Source organism: Macrotis lagotis, chromosome 1 (genome assembly GCF_037893015.1).
Source record: "Macrotis lagotis isolate mMagLag1 chromosome 1, bilby.v1.9.chrom.fasta, whole genome shotgun sequence".
Lineage (NCBI taxonomy): Eukaryota > Metazoa > Chordata > Mammalia > Peramelemorphia > Peramelidae > Macrotis > Macrotis lagotis.
This window is the reverse complement of record NC_133658.1, coordinates 869954670-869978269: the sequence shown is the minus strand read 5'-3', so window position 1 is coordinate 869978269 and position 23600 is coordinate 869954670. Positions and strand designations below refer to the sequence as shown.

At 45.1% G+C, this 23600-nt stretch overlaps 1 protein-coding gene across 1 annotated transcript in view; it reads right to left on the bottom strand.

Moving 5' to 3' along the window:
* The window catches only part of WNT4 (Wnt family member 4), a 53399-nt gene extending 47731 nt beyond the window's left edge, over positions 1–5668 (bottom strand). Inside the window, exon 1 of the mRNA XM_074218185.1 lies at positions 5592–5668. Coding sequence (XP_074074286.1) covers positions 5592–5668 — 77 coding nt within the window. The remainder of the gene's footprint in view (positions 1–5591) is intronic.
* Between the last annotated feature and the right edge of the window lie 17932 nt (positions 5669–23600).

The window sequence follows — 23600 nt, the reverse complement described above, 5'->3', positions numbered from 1 at the left end:
ATTGTGATCATGATGGAATTATCATAATAATATGGAATATGGAAAGACAGGCAAGAGGGGAAACTTCAGTGAGTCTGTTACTAACCAAATCCTTGGTGCCTATTCCATGATCCTGTCTAGACAGAACATGTGCTTACAAAGCTGGGCCAGGGAGGAAGCCAAGACTCTTCCATTCTCTTTCACACCTTCCTTCCTTTGGCCCAAGTCTCTTACCAACCGGAGTAAAAGATTATAAGACTGTAGGGGAAGGAGCTTACTTAGGGCCATCATGTCTCCACCCCAGAACCTCAGAGTTGGAAGGGATCTAAGTGACCATCTTTTGGGTTCTGAATGGAAATCCCTTCCACAAGATCCCTAGCAAGTGATCCTTCATCCTCTGCTTGACTATCTCCAGGAAAGAGGAGCCCCCTCCTCCTTGAGCTGGGCCTTCCACTTCTGCACAGCTCAACATTCTAGTGAGGCTTTGCTGACATCAAACCCAACTTTGTTTCCCTGCAGTTTTCATGAAGAAGTAGGCAATGGACTTGCAAAAAGGTAATTACTTGCCCAGGGTTTTTCAGATGGCAAGTAGCAGAAGCAAAATGGGAAACCAGGGCTTTCCATAAGGTGCCCTCAATAAATACCTACTATGTGATAAATACTACTATTGCAAAGACAGAAAAGAAAGAGTCCCATGGGAATCACTGCTGGGAACAGCCACTCAGTCCCTCACTGGGATTCTATGGGTTGACATTCTATGATAACAAGAAGCCACATTCACACAATGATTCCTAGTACATCATGCTTTAGGTATAATGATCTGTCTGACATCCATGTGGGGAGGTTGCTCTCATTGCCTTTCCTGCTCTCTCAACCCCTCTTAGCACTCTGTATTTTACTGTTGTTCAGTCATTTTTCAGTCATGTCTGATTCTTCATGACCCAATTTGAGGTTTGATTAGCAAAGATACTGAGTGATTTGCCATTTCCTTTTCCAGTTCATTTACAGATGAGGAAATTGAGACAAACAGGGTGAAGTGACTTGCCCAAGGTCACACAACTACTAAGTGAATGAGATCAGATTTGAACTCAGGTCTTCCTGACTCCAGACCCATCTAGCCACTATGTCACCTAGCAGCCCTGACTTCTAATACTAAACTCTCCATTATATCCTAAGGTCTGGGCATGGATACTTTGGCCCTACTTCTTCTTTCTTGGCTAACTCTAGATAGGCAAAGGTTGTAAGGGGAGAGGAGGGTAGGGCTCAGTGATGTGAATTGACTTTCAAGCTAACAAGTGACAGAGTTGAGTTGAAAGAAAATGGAATTGGGTGACCATGGGATCTGGTTTCAAATCTACTTTCTAGCTGTGGGACCTTGGGCAGGTCACCTGTATAAGCCTCAGTTTCTTTAGTAAAATGAGGAGATTAGACTAGTTCCCTTCCAGCTCTAGCTCAAGGAGATTATGAACCTAAGGCTTCTGGAATCCAGTTCCAGGGCATTTTCTGCTTCTCTCCTTTTCAGGGAGATAATTATTCCTTCCCTCGTTATCCCTGCCCCCCACTCCCATACAGTTTTTCAAAGTACTTTGCAGCCACTGGCTTAATTGCTTTTTGGAGCACCCCAGGTACATGGTCTTTAGCCACAGCAAACTATTTGTCAGAGGTCCCAACAGCTAGTGAGTAAACCCTCATCTGCTCAAGTTTTCTGAGAACCCATCTTTGTAACCAGACTAAAGCTGGTCACCATATCTTGAAAGTGTGGCCGCATATTCCCTGTATATCCATGGCCTTCATGAATCAGGATAAGCCCTGTTCTCTCATGGGATTTTCACTGACTGATCCCATTCCCAGAATGCTCCCCGTACCCACTCCTGCCTTCTAGCTTCTTTTATCCCTCAACTGAAGTCCCACGTCTTTCAGAAGTCTTTTTCAATTCTCCTTGATGCCAGTGTCTGTCCTCCAGGTTATCTCTGATGGCTCTGGTTTGTACAAAGTTGTTTTTCTGATGTCTATACCATCATTCTATGAGCTCATCCCAGGACAGGAACTGACCTTTCTTTGTGTCCCCAGGACCTAGCTTTGTCCCCAGTAGATTAATAAATGTTTATCAACTGCCTGCTTAACAGAAACATTAAAGAACAGAATCTAAACTTGAACCCAGGCCCTGATGACAAATTCAGCATACTTTCCAATGCTCTGCCCAGCCTTATCATTCACTAGCCATTTCATAGGCCAATTTTGCCTTCCACCTGGAGGATAAGCTTCTTGAGATGTCAAACCCCTCAAGCATGAGACAAGGGGCAACAGGATGAAATGGATAAATCAGAGTATTTGGAATGAAGAGCCCCTGGTCCACTTCTACTCTATGACCATAGCTTTTATTTGAGGATCAAAGGTCTAGATTAGAAGGGACAACCCCCTTATTTATTGTCTTCTATTTTTTTGTGGTAAAGTTGTAGTTGTTTTGCAAGGCAGTGGGGTTAAGTGACTTGCCCAAGACCACACAGCTAGGCAATTATTAAGTGTCTGAGCCGGGATTTGAACTCAGGTGTTCCTGTCACCAGGGCTGGTGCTCCATCCACTGTACCACCTAGCTGCCCCAACCCTCTTATTCAAGCAAGAGCTGCAGCTCTTAGAGGGGGGGATTGTTTTATTTCATGAACTCGACACTTAGCACATAGCAGGTTCTTAAAGAAATGCTTATTGATTGATGAGGAAGCTAAAGTCAGAAGAGGTCAGGTGACTAATTCAAGGTTACAACAGGCAATCAGTATCAGAGGGGGAATTTGAACCCAGGTTCTCTTGCCCCCCACCCCATGTGCTTTTTCCCCCCACTGTACTATGTTGGTCAAACTGCTTGATGGTCACTACAAAAGGGTTAATAAATACTCATAGTGCCTATCTCAACAACTTTTTGGAAGCTGAAATGGTATATATACAAAGTGTCCCTAAAAGTCTTGGAGCCGTTGAAAGCTCTAAAACCTTAAAACTGCATTAAGAATTTTGGGACATTTTCTAAAAGTGGGTGTAATAGAAATGTGAACTGTTACTATTGTTTTTTCTTTGCATTTCCTATGTGGGGGGGCACTGTGCTGGGTCTCTTTAGGCTAGCTCTGGACACTTTGGGAGATGTTCAGTGATTCAGTTTAATAACTATTTATCTAGTTGAGTCTGGACTAGATGCCCTTTGGGGTCCTTTCCAGCTTGGAGAGTCTGGTCCCCTGGATTCTCTGAAACATGTGGAATGCCTGTGATTGACCTCATCTTGGAACAAGGCCAATGCTACACTCAGGGCAGTGGAGCCTCAGAAAACTTCCTGTGGCCTTTGGTGGTGGAAGGGGAACTATCCAGGCTATCCCCATCATCAGCTGCCCCACCGCCGGACCCACCTGTTGGCTTTCCAGCCTCTGCCTCTAGGGCCTCACCCTGCTTCCATAATATAAAAATTGGCCTGCCGAAAAGTTCCCCATGGACTGTCGGACCCACTGGGTGGCTGTGATGTGACTGGAGAGTAGGAAGGGGCTTCTGCACTGGAATGGGGTGGGCTGATGTATGTATGTGATATGTATGTATATGTGTGGTATTGTATTGCCCTAGCTGTCCCTAAAGGATCACAATTCCCAGTCAGAACAAAAATCGATATTCAGACCAGGGGAAGAAGCCGGACTGGTATCAGAAAAACTTGGGGGTGGTTCCTGACTCCTCGGTGGATTACCTGGGATAAATCACTTTCCTTCCCCTAAACCTCAGTTTCCTCATCTGTAAAATCGGAAGAGAAGGATTTATAGTACCTGGCCACCAGGATCATCAGAAGGCTCACAGGACTGAAAAACTGGGAAGGACCTTGGAGATCATTTCATCTGGTTGTGGGGAAAGTGCCTCCTGAATTATATAAATCCTGGTAGAAATGGCAGCTAATATCGCTTCCCTGAACTTTCACTCTCCACAATCCGGGTGGTAGGAGAGCTCCCACCCCAGCCAACCAGGCTGCATGTAGCCTTTGGCTCCTTGACGAGATGCCCAAGACAAACAAACAGCCCTGACTCAGACAGAGCTTGGGCCATTGACCCCTAGGACCCCAACTCTCTACCTAGAGGCCAGAACTTAGCTTCCAAAGTGACAGGCCTGGGGGCTCTTCAGTCACTATCCCCTCCAGAGGCTCCATCCTGGAGGTCTCCTCCTTTTAGTCTCAGGGGTTTGCTAACTAGTTCCCACCCCGTTGGGGGTGTGTGGTGGTGGGGGGAGATGTATGGCGCTGGCTTCGGTTTGTGTAAGCACCATGGGGCAGCTCCCGAAGTGTTAATCAAATTAGGAATCCAAGAAAAACAAAACTGTCTACCAGCCACTTGCAGCCTCCCCCAGGCTCTGCCCCAAGTGGGTCTCCTGAGCAGCTGGGAAAGTTCCACATCACCTCAGTCCCCAAACTCCCCGGTGGCTCTGACCCCAACTGAACACAGCTCCTTCCCAGCAGGCCCGGCAGGCCACAATGACCTCATAGCAACAGCCAGTGGACACTTAAGGCAAACTCATGGGAGACGTTTGTTCTCCAGTCTTCATGCAGAGAGAAAATTTTTTTCCTCTCTCCTCGGTCTCCATGGAAACCCCCAGGCTACGCTGTTGGTTATATCCCCCCTTTAGTCCTCCGATCAATATTGGGGTCTAGGCTCCCTGGGCAGCGAAATAAAACAGGGCTGGATTATGCTCGCAGGTGCCGCGGCATCTGGGGGAAATGGGGAGGGGGGCAGATGCCAGGGGGTGGGGGAGGAGGAAGGACTGCCCCCCCCCCTCTGCTTGCCCTGGCCTCTTTCCCCTGAGCGGCTCCAACACCCCCTCCCATCCAGGGACCCTCCGGGGATCACAGAGCACCCCCCCGCCCCCCCGGCCCCTCCACGGAGCTGGGGCAGGGAGAACTAAGTTCCCTCGGGGGCCCCCGAAGGCCACTGGCCCAGCCACAAGCTCGGGAGTTGGGGCGACTGGGGGGGCGGGGAGGGTGTGGGGTGGAGAGGTCCTCCTCCTATTCGGCCCAGGCGATGTTCTTCCTTGGGGAGAGGGCTTCAGGACCAAGGCCGGCTCGGCACCCTCTGAGCAGCCAGCGTGGCCCCGGGGCCCGGCCCCTGTGGCGGCGCCCCCCGCCTCCGGCCCCTCGGGCCAGGCAGGTCCCTACACGCCGGCTCCGGGGCGGGCTGCCGGCCGCGGCACCTCAGCCCCGGCCCAGGCAGCTCCCGGGGGCTCCGCTCCGGATTAACCTGCTCCTGGTCCCGGAGCCTTTCCCAGGGATCGCCGGCCCCGGAGACCTGTCAGAGCCGGGCCCCGGCCCCGGACGGGAGGGCAGGGCAGGGGGGTGGGGTGGGCCCGGGCCGGGGCGGCCGGGGCAGCCCGGCCGGGAGCCCCCCCAAACCCGGCTCTCCGCGCCCCCCGCCCGCCGGCTCGGACTCCGGCTCCGTGCTGCCCAGGCCGCCCCGGGGCGCCCGGCGGGGACGGTGCCCGCCGCGGAGGGCGCCCGCAGAACACCTGCCCGGCGCCGTGCGGGCGAGCCCCGCTCCCGAGCCCCCGCGCCCCCCGCCCCGGCCCGGCCCCGCGGCGCGGCGCCCCTCTCCCCCAGCCCCACTTACAGCCAGTTGCTGGCGGCGGCCGAGAAGACGGCGAAGACCAGGAGGCGCAGGGAGCGCAGGCAGGAGCGCGGACTCATGGTGCCGCCGGCTCCGGGCCGGGCGGCGGCCGCGCTGGGACCCTCCCGTCGGGGCTGCAGGTGGGCAGCCCGCGGGCTCCGAGGCCGGGAGCCGGGCCGGCCCGGGGCCCCCGCGGGGCGGGGCGGCCGGGGCGGGGCGGGGGCGGCCGGGGGGCCGGGCCGGGCCGGGGGGCGGGGGGCCGGGCCGGGGCGCTCCCGGCTCTCTGCGCTGCGGGCTGCCCGGCGGCTGCTGCGCCCGCTGCCCGGCTCCGCGCCGAGCCGACTGTCAGCGCGGCCCCGGAGTCCCGAGACGCGGCGCGGGAGGGCGCGGGGAGGCGGGCGGGGGCGGGCCGGGGGCGGGCCGAGGATGGGGTTACCTGGGCGGGCCCAGCGGCCCGGGACACCCCCCCCAGGGGGGCGGGCCGGCCGGGCCCGGGGCCGGGCACGCTCCCCGCTCCCTCCGCGCCCGGCCTCCCTCTGGGCCCCGGGGGGCAGCGCGGGCCCGGGCCTCGGAGCCGGCCCCGGACGGCCCGCGGAGCCCCCGGCCGCCGCGTCCCCTTCCTGCTCCTGGGCCAGTCCGGGCCCGCCAGGACCCGGCCCGAGGCCCGGGGCGGCGGGGGGGGACTGCCCGAGATCTCGGGGTGGGGGCGTGTGTGACCAGCTCCTGCAGCCCGAGATCTCGGGGCCCTCCCCGGGCCGGTGGGAGCCAGGGGTGCGCTCCCTCCTCTTCTGGGCGCTCTGGGCTCGGGCCCCGCGGAGTCTCCGTCCCCACCCCTGCTGGAGGTGTGCAGCCCTACTTTCCTCATTTTTCTCACGCTGGAATCGAAGGGGACCCCCGTTTCCATTCACAGGGCCGCGGTTCAAAGCCAGCTTCATCACTTATTCCCTTTGGGACCCGGGGCAAGTCATTTCCCTTCCCTCTTTGTGAACTGAGGGCGCTGGCTTTTTACCCGGGGTTCTAACTCTCTTTGGGAATGCGTGTGGCCCGGACCCCTCTGGCAGTCAGTCTGAAGCCTTGGAGCCCTTCTCAGAATAAGGTTCTTAAAGTGCAGAAATTACGAAGGAAATCATTAATACTGGAAATAGTTTGCAAAATATTTTTTAAAAAGTTATCCCAAAGAAGCTCACAGACCACAGGTTCCTAATCCATCCACTGATCTCAAAGAGTTTCGGTTCTCATTCTGGGATCCTTGTCTAAAGGACCAGGGGGACAGGCTCAAAGGGCCCTGAGGGGGTAAGGAGTCCAGAGATCAGAGTTCCCCAAGCCTTGGTTTCCTCATCTGTACGTTAGAGGCAGGTTAATAGTGCCTGGCTAGACTGAGGTACCTAGTAAATATCGATTAAGGACTGATGGAGCCCTAAAAGTATTCTAAATTGTTCCTTCTAGGTCTGATATTGTTGCTTCTAAGCTTGCTCTGCACTGATATTCTCTGTTCTGAGGCCTCTTTCAGTTCTGACCAGAAAGGAACAATTTCCTCCACGAGGGAAAAAAAAAACCTCTGAAGATTCTCCCCCTGCCCCAACTTCCCCCTCTCCAACAGGGGGAATAAGGGATCCAGAAGAACTGGGGAGATCTGGCTAATAAGAGAAGAGGGAGCCATAGAGAAGGTCTTAGTGAAGCTCCACCTCACCGGGTGTCCTTGGCCAAATGACTCTCCTTCTTTGAGTTTCCAGATATTTCAGTCTGTCAAATGGAAATCAAACTCCTTCATGAAGTAGTGAGGTCATGGGCGGGAGGGAGAGAAACTTCTCTGAGAGGAGAAGAGGATCCAAAGGGCTGCTGCAGTAATGAAATGGAGTGAGAGAAGTTAATAAATACCACAATGGGATGACAATTATTCTTTGGCCCTGCGATAAAACCTTCCCTGATCTGTCGATCTCTCACTTCTCTGATTCATTTCTCTGGTGACCTAATCACATACTTCCTGCACTTTCTGAGTCGTGGAAAAAAAGCCCTGGAGACAATATTTTAGACCTTATTCTATTATAAAACTGTGTATGATGTTGGGCAATCTCTGTGAGGTCTCTGGGCCTCAGTTTCTACATTTGAAAGATAAAAGGGTTGATCAAGGGTTCCCAACTTTTTTTCTCGAACCCCTTTCAATAGCAAAAAAATATATTTGTGAACCCCAGAGTAATCTAGTATATTGCTCATAATATTCTGCATTTATACCATTAAATAATTTTTAACCCACTTTCATGGACCATCATTTTTAAATTCCCAAAGGATTTGAGAACCATGAAATGGAAACCACTAGACTGGATGAACTTTAAGGAAGTAGGTACGAGTTGGAGGGAGCAATCAGCCCAGGATAGGGGAAGGAGGGTTGGACAAGAAATTTAAAGCATTTTTTCAGCTGAGACTCTACGTGGCACAATAGATAGACCACCGAGTCTGGAGTCAGGCTAGACCTTAGTTCAATTCCAGCCTCGGTTACTAGCTGGGCAAGTCACTTAACTTCTGTCTGCCTCAGTATCTCAATTATAAAAAAAAAAAAAGAGGACAATAATCAATTGTTAGAATAAGATAAAATAATGAAAGCATGAGGCTCCAGAATTGTGGGGAGGATTGAATCAGGTAAAGTACACAGTGGGTACTTAAATATTTGTTGCCTTCCTTTTTGCATTATTTCTGCATAAACCTGATTTTCTTATATGTAAAGAGAGGACAAGATTATCGCTACCTCAGTCAAGGGGCTGTTGAGAGGTGGTATCATGGACAAGTTAGAAAGAGTAGACTTCAAAATCCTTCAAGTTTCTAGCTGTTTGTGACCCTGGACAGATCACATTAATTTTCTCAATCTCAGTTGCCCTGTCTCTAAAATGAGTGAGTTGAACATGATGCCCTCCAAGGTCCCTTCCAAATTAAACTGAAGAAATGTACACATTCTAGTGGATTATTATTATCCTTGTGCTTACTATGGAGAGGCCAGGTAGGTGCAGTGTTTAGGGCACATGATCTGGAATCAGTAGGTCCTGGATTTAAATTTAGTTTCTGACATTTTCTTCTACTTAAGTGACCTTAGGCAAGTCATTTATCTGCTCTTAACTTGTTTTCTCATCCATAAGTGAGGATAATTTCATCTCCCTCATAGAATTGCAAGGAAGATTTAATAATAATAACAATAATAATAATGATGATAAATATTTAGCATATACATCACTTTAAAGTTTTGAAGCATTTTACGTATTATTTTATTTGATGCTCAGTTAATGTATCAAAATCACTTTACCAACCTTAAAACTCTCCCTATATAAAAATTTCTTTAAATATACTTATATATAAATATTTCTATTTCATTATTTCATACGTGTCCTTCCTACCCCCAACTAGACAATTGGTGCTTGGAAGTCAAGGAGCATGTCTTATGCCTCTGTTTCCCCCTCAGCTAGAACCTAAAACCTAGTTAATGTTCAAAAGAGACTTGTTGGACTACCCCAATCTTACCCAGGCCTAGTGTCAAGGCCAAGCCAATGGCAACTGCAATTAGGGTGGTATTTCCAACAGCATGACTACTTGTCCTGTGTTATCCCTGGATTTGCCCTTCGGTTCCTCTGGCCAATCTCTGGTAGCTGATTAGCACCCAGGCTGGGTAGGCCCCTTCCTGCCGCCAGAGCAGAAATTAGCTCAGAGGGTGTGGAAGAAGAGTGGCTGTGTGGGGGATGATGGTGTGTCACCACTGGCCTACCCCAAGGAGGGTCTGCTTGGGGCTAGGTTTCCACAGCAGTCAGCAACCTACAATAACACCTTCATTACCATTTCTGAGAAAGAGCCTTAGAAGCTGGAAATCAAGAGGAAAAAAGATCAATGGTAATTAGCCCTATTGGGGACAAGGACTATTCAGTCTAATTCAGTGGAAAATATTAATTAGAAAATGGACATCACAAAGTTCTAGAACATTCAGTCAGGAAAGCATTTTAGAACATATAAGGTTGGAAGTAGGAGGGTGCTTAGACTTGAGAATGTTAGGATGAAGAATGTCAGAAACGGGAGGGACCTGAGAACATGGGATACAGAACTGGAAGGGATTCTAGAACACAAAATGTCAGAACTGAAAGTGGCTTTGAAAAACAGAATATCAGAGCTAGGAGGAGCTTTAGAACCCAGAATATCACAACTGAGAGGGTTCTTAGAACAAACAATGTCAGAACTGGAAGAATTCTTAGAACACAAAATGTCACAGCTGGGAGGGTTTTTAGAACAGACATTATCAGAACTGGGAGGATTCTTAGAACCCAGAATGCAGAGTTGGGAGGGTCTTTAGGACATAAAATGTCAAAGCTGAGAGTGTCTTTAGAACACAGGATGTCAGAGCTGGGAGGGACCTTAGAACACAGGATGTCAGAGCTGGGAGGGTCCTAGAACACAGAATGTCAGAGTTCAAAGGGGCTTTAAAAAACAAAATGTCAGGGGCAGCTAGGTGGTACAGTGGATAGAGCACTGGCCCTGGGGTCAGGAGGAGCTGAGTTCAAATCTGACATACACTTAATAATTGCCTAGCTGTGTGACCTTGGGCAAGTCACTCTTTACCCTATTGCCTTAAATAAATAAAAATGAAAAAAACCCTAGACTTTCAGAGTTGAAGGGGCCTTTAAAATATAGAACTTCAGAGCTGGATTTGGAACAGGAAAGGGATAAAGATATGAATATTGCAGTATTTTTAGCTAGTAAGAACCTTAGATCATTTAGTTCAGTCTCTCATTTTGCACAGGAGAAAATTGAAGCCAAGTAAGCTTGCTGACACAAGTCTCACAGGTAAGAAGTATCAGAACCTCATCCACTGTTCTGACTGCTTGGTTGGACCAGTGAGCAGACCAATTTGATTGGAATGAATCACCTTGGGGAGTAGGATTGGAAGGGAAGGTCAGGGCCAAATGTGGAGGCCTTGAATGCCAGTTTGAGTACTTCTCTTATAATACGTAGGTAGCCAATGGAGGTTTCTGGACAGGGAAGTTATGTGGCACAGTCTAAGGTTCATATATGTAAAGGATATGCAGGATAGACTAGAGAGGAGAGATTGGGAGGCCGGGTGGCCATCAGGTCATAGATTTAGGAATGGAAGAGAACTTAGAAGCATTGAGTCTGACCTTCTCTTAAAAAGAAACTGAACCCCACAATGGTAAAGTGACCTGCCCAGAGATAATATGGCTAGTAGTCCTGGTGAATTCTGATGAAGGCTGAAGATGACAACTGAGAGAATGCAAAGGAGTGGGGATAAACTCTCATCTTTATAATCCCAGTTTCCAGAATGAAGCACATAGTGTGACAAATATATTATAATATAAGGTGCTTAATAAATGTCTATTGAATTGTTAGTTTAAATGATAGAGAAAGAATCAACCAGACTGGGCCACCTGGTTTGGATATCATGAATAGGATCTGAGCCTTAATTTCCTCTTTTGTAAAACAAGTGCATTGAATAAACTGGTTGTGCCATCACATAATGGGAGACAGTAATAAGTTGGTGAGGGTCCTGTCCTCTGCCCTAGTCAGATCACATCTAGACTATAGTGTGTTGTTCTGGATGCCATAGTTTGGGGGGGCACTAACAAGCTGGGGTACATGGAGAGAATAGCCAGGATGAAGAGCCCTGAGATCATGACCTATGGGATTGAGTACATGATCTGGGGATGTTTTAACCTGGAGAAGGGAAGACTTGGATGAGGATCACTTCAGCTGTCTTCAAATATTTGAATGATTGTTTAATGGACCATCATGGTTTTAATCCACTTGATTTTAAAGGACAGAACTAGAACCAGTGCTCTGAGGTTGCAAACAGACTTTTTATCCAAAAATGGAATGGGAAGCTTTAGGAGCCATCTTAAGCTTACATCTTAAGGCATCCAAGCAAAGACTGAATGACTCCTTATTGGGTGAATTGTGGAGATTTTTTTTTCAGGTACAAGTCAGATAATCTCTAATCTCCCTTGGACAACTCTGAAATTCTTCTAACTTGAAATCCTAATATCTGGCACATAGCAGGCACTTTGGTAAATATTTGTTGATTGATTGATTCCTTGTGCTTCTAATCTCACCAGATGGGGCAGGTTCAGGGATTTGGAGCAGAAGAGTACCAGGTTTTTGCTTGGAGAACCACGCCTGTGGGTGACATCTAATGAGGAGGATGGTCAAGACAATTTTGGAGAACATGAGAACTGTGGAAGTGGCTGCTTTTAAACCAAGAGGATTTGTCAAAGTGTGGGTTTTGGTACCTCGGATGGAATGGGTTGGGATAAGTTAGGGAGGAGTCCATGGAGGGGAGATGATCATGGAAGTGATCCTGGTTAAAAAATGAGGCAGTTCAGTTAGGGGAAGAGGTTTATTTTGGAAGTCAAGATGATGCAAAACTAAACTGGGAAGAAAAAACAGGAGAGGCGGAAGAGAGGGTCTGTCTGTGGCAGCTCTAGGAGGGAGTGTTCACACTGTAACAGTGCTGCTAAGCAAACAGATGGGCATTTCAGGTTTTCTTTATGTTAGCTATAAATACTCTTGCCCGGCAGGCTAGGGGGGAAGGGGGGCTGTGTTTCTGGGGTTGTGGGTGTAGAAAACATCTTACAGAAAAGGCTAACTGCTGTGGAAGGAAGGGTGGTGGCTCCTTCACTCCTGTTCATTCTTTGGAGACTAAATTCCAACCTTCTCCACAAAGCCTCCCTCTGGCTCTGGAAGTTCATAGTCCTTCCTGCCTCTGAGACCCCACAGCACTTATCATAGCTAGAAAGGTCCTTAGAACACAGAATGTCAGAGCTGGGAGGGCCCTTAGAACACAGGATGTCAGAGCTGGGAGGGTCCTTAGAACACAGGATGTCAGAGATGGAAGAAGCTTTGGAACAGGGAATGGCAAAGCTGGAAGAGATCTTAGAGCAGAAACTGCAGAACTCTTAGAAGGAAAAACACAGAGTCAGAAATAAGAACCTTAGAATAAAGAATATTATAACTGGGCCTTAGAACATGAAATAGAAAGAAAAATTCCATTTAATGTAACTGAAGACACATAAAATACTTAAGAGCTACCTCCCAAGACTAACCCAGATGAACACAATTACAAAATACTTTTCACATAAATAAAGTCATATCTAAACACTCGGAAAAATGGCAATTTTCCCATTGTCTATGGTTAGGCTGAACTAATATATAAACACATAAATTTGTCAATTTTACCCAAATTAAATTACTTATTTAGTGCCATGATAATCAAACTATCAGAAACTATTTCACAGAGCTAGAAAAATTAGTATCAAAATTCATTTGGAGCAATAAAAGGTCAAGAATATCAAGGAAATTAATGAAAAAATGCGAAGGAAGGTGACCTAGCTATAGCAGAACTAAAACTGTATTAAAAGGAGCAGTCATCAAAACTATCTGGTCCTGGCTAAGAAATACAGTGAATTAGATTAGGTACAAAAGAAACAGTAGTAAAATAGCTACAGTAATCGACTGTTTGACAAACCCAAAGACTCCAGCTTCTAAGATAAGAACTCACTATTTGACAAAAACTGTTGAGCAAACTGGAAAATAGTCTGGCAGAAACTCGGCAGAGACCCACATTTCAACCCTATACCTAAATAAGATCAAAACGGGTATAGACCTAAAGGATGATACCATAGACCAATTAATGGATCAAGAAATACTCCATCAGATCATTGGGGAAGGGTAGAAATTTATGACTAAACAAGAAGCTGAAAACATTATAAATTGCAAAACAGGAGTGAAACAGGTACAACTTTTACCAGACTGTTTGCCACTATGTGGAGAGGGGGAGGAAGGGAGGGTGGTAGAAAAATGTGGAATTCATAAATTTTAAAATGGATGAATGTTGAAAAACTACCATTACATGTAAACTGGAAAATGAATAAAATTTTTTTCTTTTTTTGTTTTTTTTTAGGTTTTTTTTTTTGCAAGGCAAATGGGGTTAAGTGTCTTGGCCAAGGCCATACAGCTAGGTAATTATTAAGTGTCTGAGACCGTATTTGAACCCAGGTACTCCTGACTCCAGGGCCATGCTCTATCCACTGTGCCACCTAGCTGCCCCAAATAAATAAAATTTCAGTTAAAAACATATTACATCTAGGAGAGGCCTTAGATCACAGAATGCCAGAACCAGAAGAGAACTTAGGTTGCCATCACCATTTATTAACTGCCTACTATGACAGGCACTGTTCTAATCATTAGGGGGAAAAAAAAAGAAAGGCAGGCAGGCCTTCTAATGGAGACATAGAATATCAGAGCTGGCAGAGAACTGGAAAATCACCAGGCACCCCTTGGAGTTGACACATTCATTTTTTGGTCCCTGTCCATTTGGTTTAGATTCTGCTTTGGATCCCCAGGTGGCCCTTCCACCCTCAGCACCAAACAGCCTCTTCCAGGCATTCTAGGCTTCCTGACTTCTCTCACACCTATCTCTGGTCCTGCAGAAAGCTATTTGTCCCCTTCCATTGGTCAAACAAACCCCAGGTTTTCTATCTTATCTAGTTCTTTTTTGACCAATCTCCCCTGGAAAGTTTTCCCATATTTCCACAAAGCCCATAAGAGCTTTCATACTGATGCAGAGACATTGTGGTGGTGTGATGCCCTTGAATAAAACAGTCAAATCAATAAGCCTACTATGTGCTGAGTGAGACAGTGAGGTGATGCAGTGGATACAGAACTGAGGCTGGAATCAGGAAGTTCTGAGTTCAAATATGATTTCACTCCCTTACTAGCTGTGTGATCCTGGACAAATCACTTCACTCTATGTGCCTCAGTTTCCTCTTCTATAAAATGAATGGAAGGGAGAAAAGGCAAACCACTCCAGTATCTTTGCTAAGAGAATATTGAACGGGGTCATGAAGAGTTGGATGTCACTAAAACTAAACTGAAAAACGAATGGGCTCCAACGAATGTACTGGGTCACAGGAGTCCAGAGTTGGAACCTCATCTCAGTCAACAAATGTTTCTTAAGCACTTACATTCCACACACACTCTGCTCTAAGAAGAACAGTTTGTCAATGGAATGGAGTGCGGGCACATTAGCTATAAGGCAGTGGTCAAATCACTTAGGATCGCTCAGGGAAGAGGAGGAGGAGGAGGAGGAAGAGGAGGGACGAGGCTTTGGATCATAGACATGGAGGCAAAGTGCTTACAGTCTAATGGGAAATTGAATGTATGTAAATCTCAGACATCCATGTCAATGTATATAGTCTCAGAGGGAAGAACTGGGGGGATTAGGGTGGGTGGGGTGGATGAAAGGAGTGGAAAGAACAGATAGGGGAGGGAGAGAAGGACCTAGAGAGGTCTTTTGCACAAGGTGGGACTTGAGCTGAATCTGAAGGGAAGCCAGGAGACAGATGTGAGGAGGGGGAGCATTCCCAATGTGAGGGGTGGCCTGAGAAAAGTCACGGAGGTGAGCGATGGAGCGGGAGGAACTATAAGAAGACCAGTGTCACTGAATCTTAGCACAGGAAGAGGGGAGTAAAGTGTAGGAAGACTGGAAGACTAGGAAGGGCTGGGTTTATCAAGGGTTTTAAAAGCCAAACAAGATTTTTCTATTTGATCTTCGAGCAAAGAAGGAGCCGGTGGGGTTTATTGAATGACCAGTGGTCAATATGGACACACTCTGCTCTAAGAAGATCAGTTTGTCAGTGAATGGAGGATTGGAGTGTGCGCACATACATTAGCTATAAGGCAGTGGTCAAATCACTGAGGATCACTTAGGAGTGGAAGAGGAGGAGGAGGGAGAGGAAGAAGAAGAGGACGACAAGGAGGAGGAGGAGGAAAGAGGTTTTGGCTCATAGAATCATAGACAGTACTAGGAGGGACTTCAGAGACCATCTAATTAAAACTCATTTTACAGTTTAGGAAACTGAGGCTTGCTGAAGTTAAAAAGAAAGGGAACAATTATTTATTAAATCCTTGCTATGGGTCAGGCACTGTGCTAAGCAGTTAAGTTTCCAAATTGTTATTGTTCATTCTTCAAGCTCAAAGAGGAACAAATGACATCATGATGTTGGAGTCAAAGTACAGTGTGTTCAAACGGTGGCTGATCAGACCAATTTGAGCTTGGAAGGTTCTGCTAGAGGTCGGGCACAAATAGTCTATATGAATATTTGGGGTGAAGATGTCTCTAGTTTGGAACATCTTATGTTTCCTTTGTGCTACTGCGATTCTACTTTGCTCAAAGACCAAAAAGAGCACCTCCTTTGAGGTGGGAACATCATGTTGCCCGGTCCTGGACCAGTTTCTCCTATGTCTCACAATCAATATTAAATTTCTTCCAAGAGATCTTAAGAGTGTCCTTGCATCACATCTTCTGACCTCCCTGTGAGTTCTTGCTTCATGTGAGATCTCTGGAAAATAACCTTTTAGGCAAATGTATATTTGATTTTCGAACAAGGTGACTAGTCCATTGGAGTTGTTCTCTCTACAGTGAGTTTGAATGTTTGGCAGTTCAACATGAGATAGGACCTCAGTGTCTGGTATCTTTTTCCTCTCGGTGATCTTCAGAATCTTCCTAAGGCACTTCAGATGGAAATGATTCAGTTTCTTGGCACGACTCAGTAGATTGTCTGGGTTTCTTTTCTTTTTCCTTTTTTTTTTTTTTTGTAATTTATTTTATTTTTTCCAATGACATATAAAGATAGATTTCAACATTCATTTTTTTTTATAAGATTTTGAGTTTTGACTTTTTCTCCCTCCTTCCCTCCCCTCCCTCCTCTCCAGGTTTCACAGGCATACAATGAGGTCAGGATAATGGTTCTGTAGATCTTCAGTTTGGTAGTCAATCTGATACCTCTTCTCTCCCACCCTTTCCTTTAGAGCCTTCCAAACACTGAGCTAATTCTAGTATTGCATCAACCACTTTATCTATGTACAAATCCCTGAAAAGTACATTTATGGCTGACTTAGAGTTTACAAGTAGAAGTAAGGAGAAAGACAATTCCTATCCACAAGCTACTTGTATTCTAATAGTTGAGAAACTTGCTTAATGCTACACAGGTAGTAATAGTAAGGGGTAGGATTTGAACCCAAATCTTTTCCGACTAGTTCAGATCCCTTTCTACTGTATCATGAAGCCTCTGCAAATAACTTCAAGTCTCAGAGACCCCATTTCCTCATCTATCAAAGGGGGATAAGGATATTTTATGTTTACATGTATTTTGCAAATCTCAGAATGCTAAAAAAGAGTGAGTTTTTCTGTTTTGTCCCAGAGTATATTCTTCTTCCAAAATACACTCTATTAAATAACCTAGCTTAAAACAGGGGAGACCTTGCCCTTGTGTCTGGGACCATCTTCAGTTGTCCAGCTCCATAGCTGACTAGCTAGGTAGCACAGTGGATTGAGCACTGATCTTGGAGCCAGAAGGACAGGAGTTCAAATCCTGCTTCAGACACTTAATACTTACTAGTTGTGTGACCTTGGGCAAGTCACTTAACCCTGATTGCCTTGGATCCAGGACCATCTCCAGTCATCTTTATTCATATATAGCCACTGGATCCAGATGGCTCTGAAGGAGAAAGTGAGGTTGAGTTTGGTGACTTTGCATAGCCTTCCCTCATTTAAATTCAATTTATTTGCATGTTATGGCATCACCTCCCTGATGTCCTGGTTCTCTTAGAGAACAAAGGACTAATAACAATAATTCCAATAGCATCAGAACCAGTGAGGAACTTGATTTGGCTTTTTTCATTCCCAGAACCCAGAGATTTCTGGGGTCAGGTTTTTTTTTTTTGTGCTTGGAAACTTTATGGTTTGACCACAGATTTAGCTAAATCTTCTCTATTTAATAGAATTATAAAATCAAAAAAGTGTTAACGTGAAATGTTAGGCTAGATTGGGACCTTACACTATGGAACATTAGAACAAAGAATGTCAGAACTGAGAGGGACTTTAAAATACAGATTGTAAATACTGATAAGGAGAGACTTTAGAACATATAATGTTGATGCCAAAAGGGACTTTAGAATATAGAACATAAAAGGTTGATGCCATCTGAGAGTGGCAGAGATGGAAGACACCTTTTTCATTCAGACTTGTAATTTCATCAGTTGGGTAGAATATCTTCTATCAGTATAGATTGGCCACCAGTTTGTGATATATTTGCTATGTACCTTCTGGATTGTTTGGAAAAATAAAACTTGAACTTGCACTGGTGGGTTAAGTCTTCACAAGGAATCTCAGGTTCGATAGGGTAAGATTGTAGATGGTCTCCCTAAAGTTCAAGTCTGACTGTGTCACCCTCTTCTCCCCCCCCCACTCAAAAACTCCAGTGGCTCCCTATTACCTCCAGGATCAAATGTCAAATATTGTTTGACATTCAAAGGCCTTTATAATCTGCTTCATTCTTCACCCCAGTTATTCCAATCTTCTTATATCTTATGCCAATAAATTCTCTGATTTGGTGACATTGGGGTCTTTGCTGTTCCTTGAATGAGACACTCCATCTCCTGATGTGGTATTTTCATTGACTGTCCCCATGCCTGGAATTCTTTTCCTCCTCTTTCCTTGGCTTCCTTCAAATCCCAGCTAAAAATCCTACATTCTGCAAGGAGCCTTTCCTACCCTCACCCCACCCAATGCTATGCCTTCCTTCTATTGCTTATCTCCAATTTATCCTGTCTATACTTTGTTTGTATGCTATTGTTTGCATGTTGTCTCCCCTTTGAGAGTAGGGAATGTCTTTGGTTGGTACAGCGTAGATGTTTAATAAAATCCTGATAGATTAACTCACTAGTTCATGAGCCCTCACTGGTGTGCTTCCTATTAATAATCAGCCTGTAGACTTGGTTCTTAACAGTATTTAACCAAATAACAAGGAGGTTGGTTACCAAATATTCCCTCCCAAACCATTCTCATAAATACACTCAGCATCCATAGGAAGAAGAGAGAATGGGAACAAGCAAAGTGTAAGAATAGTTGTAAGTATAGAGATCCCAACTCATCAAGGTTGAGGACCCACCTTGAAACATCAGGATGGCCTCCTTTCTGTGGAGAGACCTCATGAAGTTTACTTATGTGATTGACTGGCCACTCAGTTTTGACTCCTTCAGGGCTTCAGCACCAAACCTTGTCGCCTTCAAGACAGAGAAGCATAGGGTTATCCTGTTAGTGAATTCTTCCTATGGCAAAACTTGGGTTCCTTTGGTGAGCAACTCAACTCTTACTTACCACTTATGTTCCCAGATTCCTTTTGTGGTCTGATTCAAGTGAGTGACTGGTGACTTGTGGAAGTAAGGCAATCTAAGCTTCAGGAAAAGTTAATTGTCTTTGTTGGTCTTTTTATATGCAATTAAAGCCATTCAAAGGCTTAGTGCACTTCCTAAGAATGAGATACTTCATTTATAACTGAAAGCACCTTATCACTTCTGTTTTTTGTCCCTTAATACTTTCTATTTTGCTGTGGTCTAAAGAAGATCAAATGTCAAATAGAAAGTGAAATGACTAGCCCAAGGTCACCCAGTCAGTATCTCTCAATGACTGGACTTGAACCCAGGTCTTCTTGACTTGCTTACAGGATGATTCTGTTTTTGTATTCTATACCATGCTTCTTCTTTGAAAGGGACTTTTGAAGGTGAAATGGTAGAACTAGAAGACTCTTGGCAGTCATCTAGTTCAACCCTTCTCTCCCATATTTCAGGAGAGGAAACTGAGAATTAGAGATGGGAAGTGACTTAGGATCTGAGAATGGAATTGAGTTTTCTGACTTCACAGCTCTTGTTCTTTCTATCATGTTCCTTGGTGTCTTTTCTTCCTTTAGCCTGGACTAGTTCTAAGCTGCCAGGAAAAGAACGGATACTGATGGAAAGTAGGGATGCTTCCTAACCCCAGGAAAAGTTTCACAAAACAAACAAGGCGGGAAGTGGGGATATAATTTTCACCAAATATAAATAAGACCATCCTTTCTAAAGTCTCTCTGGAAACTTGCGGTCAGTTTGGACTTTGCTTAAGGCAGCTCTCCCCACCACCGGGAGCCCAAAACGGCTGAACAAACTTGAAGCTTCACATGGGGCCGCCCCTCAATGAGTTCAGTGCGGGTGCATTTCTCCAAAGTGGAAACCTCAAGAGGAAGCAGTGGAAACATGGATCTTGGAGGAGCTGACCTGGACCAGGGAGGAGAGGTCAGTTTCTTCCCCTCAGCACTGGTCCCCTACCAGAGGGAGAGTGCTATTTCAGAGACCCCTGTACCCAAATCATTCCCTCATTCAGTAGGATCATAGGAATTTTGAGCTAGAGAGGCCTTGGAGTTCATTTGATTGATGAGGAAATAGGTCCTGAGAAGCAAAATTCTCTGTTCCTATTTCTTCCTACCTACCATTGTATTTACCTGCAGGGTGTACCTTTCTTCTTAATAATAGTCAGCATTTATATTGTACTTTAATTTTTGCAAAGCACTTTCCAAATATCTCATTTGATTCTAGGAGGTAGGTGCTATTATTAAACCCATTTTAAAGATGAGATAATGAGGGGAGGTCTAGGTGGTGCAGTGGATAGAGCACTGGCCCTGGAGTTAGCAGTACCTAAGTTCAATTTTGGCCTCAGACATATAATAATTACCTAGCTGTGTGGCCTTGGGCAAGCCACTTTACCCCATTGCCTTGCAAAAACCTAAAAACAAAACAAAACAAAAAGATGAGATAACAGAGGCAGACAGGTAAAGTGATTTGTCCAAGGCCACACAGAAAGTAAGTGTCTGAAGCTAAATTTGAACTCAGATCTTCCTTACTCCAGGTTCAGTAGTCTATCTACTGGTGCCTTTTGGAAATAAGGCCCTTTTTGTTTTTTGTCTTTGTATCTCCCAACCTGGAACCTTGTACATGGTAGTCTTATTGGCATATGATGGATGTTGGATAAAATTTGTTGAAACTCATATGTGACAGAGTCAGAATTTGCATCCAGGTCTTCTGTCTCCAGGTTCTTTCCTCTATACTACTGCTAGTCGTTTGGGCAATGCAACTCTTTCCTTGCTTCCTTGTTTCCTTCCTCACTCCTGAGCATCAATTAGATAGACAACTCTAGGTTGGATGTATAACACACATTATCATCACTCAGATTCAATTTGGGATGCTCTCTCTGGAGTATCAAGAACCTGCAATACCAAAATGTGGGAAATCTAGATAAACCTTACTGCCTTTCCTGAGTATTGGCAAGGAAGCACAATACCTAACAGAGGGAAAATGGGGAGGACCAATGGACCACTCCAGTCAACATTCACCATAACCTACCTGTTCTCAGTAAATAGCCTCATTGATTGGCCAGTTTCATGTCTGTACACCAGCATTGTTCTCTCATGTTTGGAATCAGAAAGATAATGAGGGTGATGATAATCTCCTTTTAAGTATTTCACACTCTGATTCAGGCTCAGGTGAATTTGCCAGAATTGCATTCCAGTTTTGAAGCTTAACTAAGTTCCTCTACTCCATACCTGTTACTGATAGTTTGGGCCTCCCAAAGACAAACAAATGGCTTGGCTTCTTAGTTTCTTACTGACTTGATCAATTTTGACTAACTTGCCATTCGGCGCAATGGATTCAACTGTTTTTATTGGACAGGCAGAGACGATGTAGAGGAGGAAATGAGATTGAAAATAATGAGATCCAGGGGCAGTTGCATTTTGGAGAAGGTGAAAGGAAGGACTCCACAATGAGAGATTGGGTTAAGTCAGAAATTCCTCCTGTGAGAATTGCCCCAAATGGTTGAGTTTCCTTGTGATGGAGTGAATGGGATTCCTCTCTCCTCAGTGTCTGACAAAAATCGAACCTTTAATAAATACTTGTTAACTCATTGGCCAGCTTGATCCCCCAGGTAGTCTTCTGGTCTTCCAAGGACAAAAACCAAAAAGGGCTTTGCTTCCAAAAGGCAAAAGGGGATAGAGTACTGAGCTTGGAGTAAGGAAAACCTGAGTTCATATTCAGCCTCAGACATTTAACTTTCTGTGGGACCTTGGACAAGTCACTTTACTTTACCTCTGTCTGCCAAAGTTACCTCATCTTTAAAATGGGATTAATAATAGCACCTACCTTCTAGGATCAAATGAAATATTTGGAAAATGCTTTGAAAACATTAAAGCATTGCCCAGCTGACCAGCAGTGGTGTAGAAGCCTTTTCTCCTTGGTTTTCCTAAAGCATATTGTTAGCATCTTTCTAATGCATTTTATTTTTAAAATTTTTAAAAATTTTAATTAAGGTTAACTTAAGGTTACATTTAAAATTTTTGAAATGTTTCTCTCTCTCTCCCTCCTCCCTCCCCACCCCACATTATAGAGGGCCACCATTTCACACACACACACACACACACACACACACACACACACACACACGTAATTCCATATGATATACATTTCTTCTCTGGAAATGGATAGCATCTTCCTTCACAGATCCTTTGTAATTGAATATTATAATATTTAGAATAATTTAACTGTTCATTGTTGTTCTTTGAACACTTGTTACCCTTAACTGTATACAATGTTCTTTCATTCTTCATTATTTCATATCAAGTCTTTCCATGTTTTTCTAAAATCAATCTAAAATCATCCTTTCTTATAGCACAATAGTATTCCATCACAATCATGTACTACAAATTAGACATTCATTCTCCAGTTGATGGGCATCCCATGCATTTTCATTCAATATAATAAAATAAGAAAATAAGCTCCATGTATATATCAATTAGACGTTTGCAATAGATGATGAAAATCTCCTTCTATCTTCATGACAACCCTGAAGGAGACACTATTTTTATCTCCATTTTAGAGATGTGGAAACTGAGGGAGGCAGGGTGACTTGCCTAGGGGTCACACAGTTAGAAATTGTCTGGGACAGGATTTGAACTCATGTTTTCTTGATATTAAGTCCAGCACTCTCTCTCTTTCTACCAGGCCACCCAGGTGCACGAGGTATTATTATTGTTATCTGTGCTATCTCCAACCTAGACTGTAAGTTTCTTGAGGTCAGGGTTCGTTTCCCGGTAAATCTTCATATCATCTCTAAGCCGGTTACTACCAGACAGGGCTTTGATAACATCAAGCCTTTAATAAGTGTTTGCTGTCATTACATTTGTATTTTTATAAAACTCCATAGGAACTCTAGGGTGGGGAAAACATTGCTGAAAGGTCATAGTCACCACGTGGGAGGCCCAGGTTGCTCAGCTTCCCTGGATGAAGGCCCATGAGACACTTGCATGGGAGAATAAGATTTATAGCTGGGAGGGACCCGAGAATTAATTATAATAGTAAGAACAGCAGTAGCTCACAGGTCTAGACTACTCTATGGTTTCCATGCACTTCTGTGAAGTTGGCAAGGCAACTAGGATTGTCTCGACTTTATAGATGAAGAAACTGAGTCACAGGTTGAAGGACTCTTCTAAAGTCACAGTTATTAGATGGAAAAACTGGGATTTCCACTGGCATGTTTTCACAGCTATACTTCATTACCACTTGTGATCTCATGGACGTAGCTACTGGGTGGAACTCAGGTATAATTAACTTATACCTAGGTATAATTAACTTGTGCCTTTGTGTCCTTCTTGGGCTCAGGTTCCTTAACCATAAAGGGAAAGAATTTGGCCTAGACAACTGTAAGATCACTTTCAGTTCCAATTGTTCTAATGGCCCTTCCAGTTCTAACTGAAGGTCTTTCCTGGTTCCAGCATTTTATGGACTAAGATCTCTTTCAGGTTTAATATTTTATGTTTTAAGAATCTTAACTATTAACCATAACATTCTCTGTCCTAAGGCCCCTCCCAGCTCTGACAATGCATTTTCTAAGATTCCTCCCATTTTTGACATTCATTGTGTTAAAGTACTTTCCAACTCTGATATTTTGTGTAAGGACCCTCCCAGTTCTGACATTCTGTGTTCTAAGGACCCTCCCAGGCTCTGACATCCTGTGTTCTAAGGACCCTCCCAGCTCTGACATTCTCTGTTCTAAGGACCCTTCCAACTCTGACATTTTGGGTTCTGAGATTTCTTCCAGAATGTAAC